Consider the following 1158-nt stretch of genomic DNA (forward strand, 5'->3'; position numbering starts at 1 on the left):
TTTCCCCCCATCCCCCCTTCTCCTCCCCTTTCCCCCCATCCCCCCTTCTCCTCCCCTTTCCCCCCATCCTCCCTTCTCCTCCCCCTCTTTCCCCCCTCCCCCCTTCTCTTCCTCCCCCCTTCTCCTCCCCTTTCCCCCCTCCCCCCTTCTCCTCCCCTTTCCCCCTCCCCCCTTCTCCTCCCCTTTCCCCCTCCCCCCTTCTCCTCCCCTTTCCCCCTCCCCCCTTCTCCTCCCCTTTCCCCCCTCCCTCCCTTCTCCTCCCCCTTCTCCCCCTCCCTCCCTCCCCCTCCCTCCCCTCTTCTCCCCCTCTCCCTCTCCCTCTCCCCCTCTCCCTCTCCCTCTCCCTCCCTCTCCCCCCAACTTACTGCTCTGAGCGCCTTGCTGCTCCTGCTGCAGTTGGAATGGGAACCTGAAGAGGAGCTTGTTGCCCCTGCTCCCAGAGCTCACTAGGATCACACTGATGGGGTTGGTGTCCTCCCCCCATTGTTGTTGTTGTTGTTGTTGCTGCTGCTGCTGCATTCAGACCCGTTTCAGCGACACAGTCGCTCCCCCGTTGTAGGGTGACCGAAAATCCAACTGCTGACCTTTCACCCCTCCCCCGATCTATCCGCTGCAGCAGGAATCTCCGTCACTTTGGCCTCGACCGAATGTCGCTTCTGTCACTCATTCGCCGTTTTGACTGAGGGAAGCTTCGTTTCATCAACGGGGGGCGGGAGTTTGCCTGTCCGTCTCGGCGGCCATCTTTCATCAAGTCACTCCCCGTTGGGGGCCATGTTGAATGACCCGCCCCCCATGGCGGCCATGTTTAATCAAGTCACTTCCCGTTGGTGGCCATTTCTAATTAAGTCTCTCCCCGATGTTCAGCCACTGCTCAGCATGTCACTTCCCTTTGGCGGCCATTTTTAATCCAGTCCACACTTTCAAGCCACGGCCATTTTTAATCCAGTCACTCCTCAGCTGATATGGCCATCTTTAATCAAGCCACGCCCCTTATGTACGGCCATCTTTGATCAAGTCACTCACACACACACACACACACACACACACACACACACCAGGCCTTCATCTTTTATGCTGTCGCCGGGTTGATTGTTTGTTGCGAAGAGTCCCCTTGTCGTCGAATAGCCCCTCACGGTGGGTGAGGCTGCTGCAGTGGAA

General features: G+C 58.6%; 1 protein-coding gene across 1 annotated transcript in view; it reads right to left on the reverse strand.

Annotated features, from left to right (window-relative positions):
* Positions 1-1158, reverse strand: part of nprl3 (NPR3-like, GATOR1 complex subunit) — a 41959-nt gene extending 40801 nt beyond the window's left edge. The window contains 1 exon segment of the mRNA XM_041179567.1: positions 366-1158. Within this exon segment, the coding sequence (XP_041035501.1) occupies positions 366-519 (154 nt within the window). The 5' untranslated portion in view covers positions 520-1158.

Source organism: Carcharodon carcharias, chromosome 35 (assembly GCF_017639515.1).
Source record: "Carcharodon carcharias isolate sCarCar2 chromosome 35, sCarCar2.pri, whole genome shotgun sequence".
Taxonomy (NCBI): Eukaryota; Metazoa; Chordata; class Chondrichthyes; order Lamniformes; family Lamnidae; genus Carcharodon; species Carcharodon carcharias.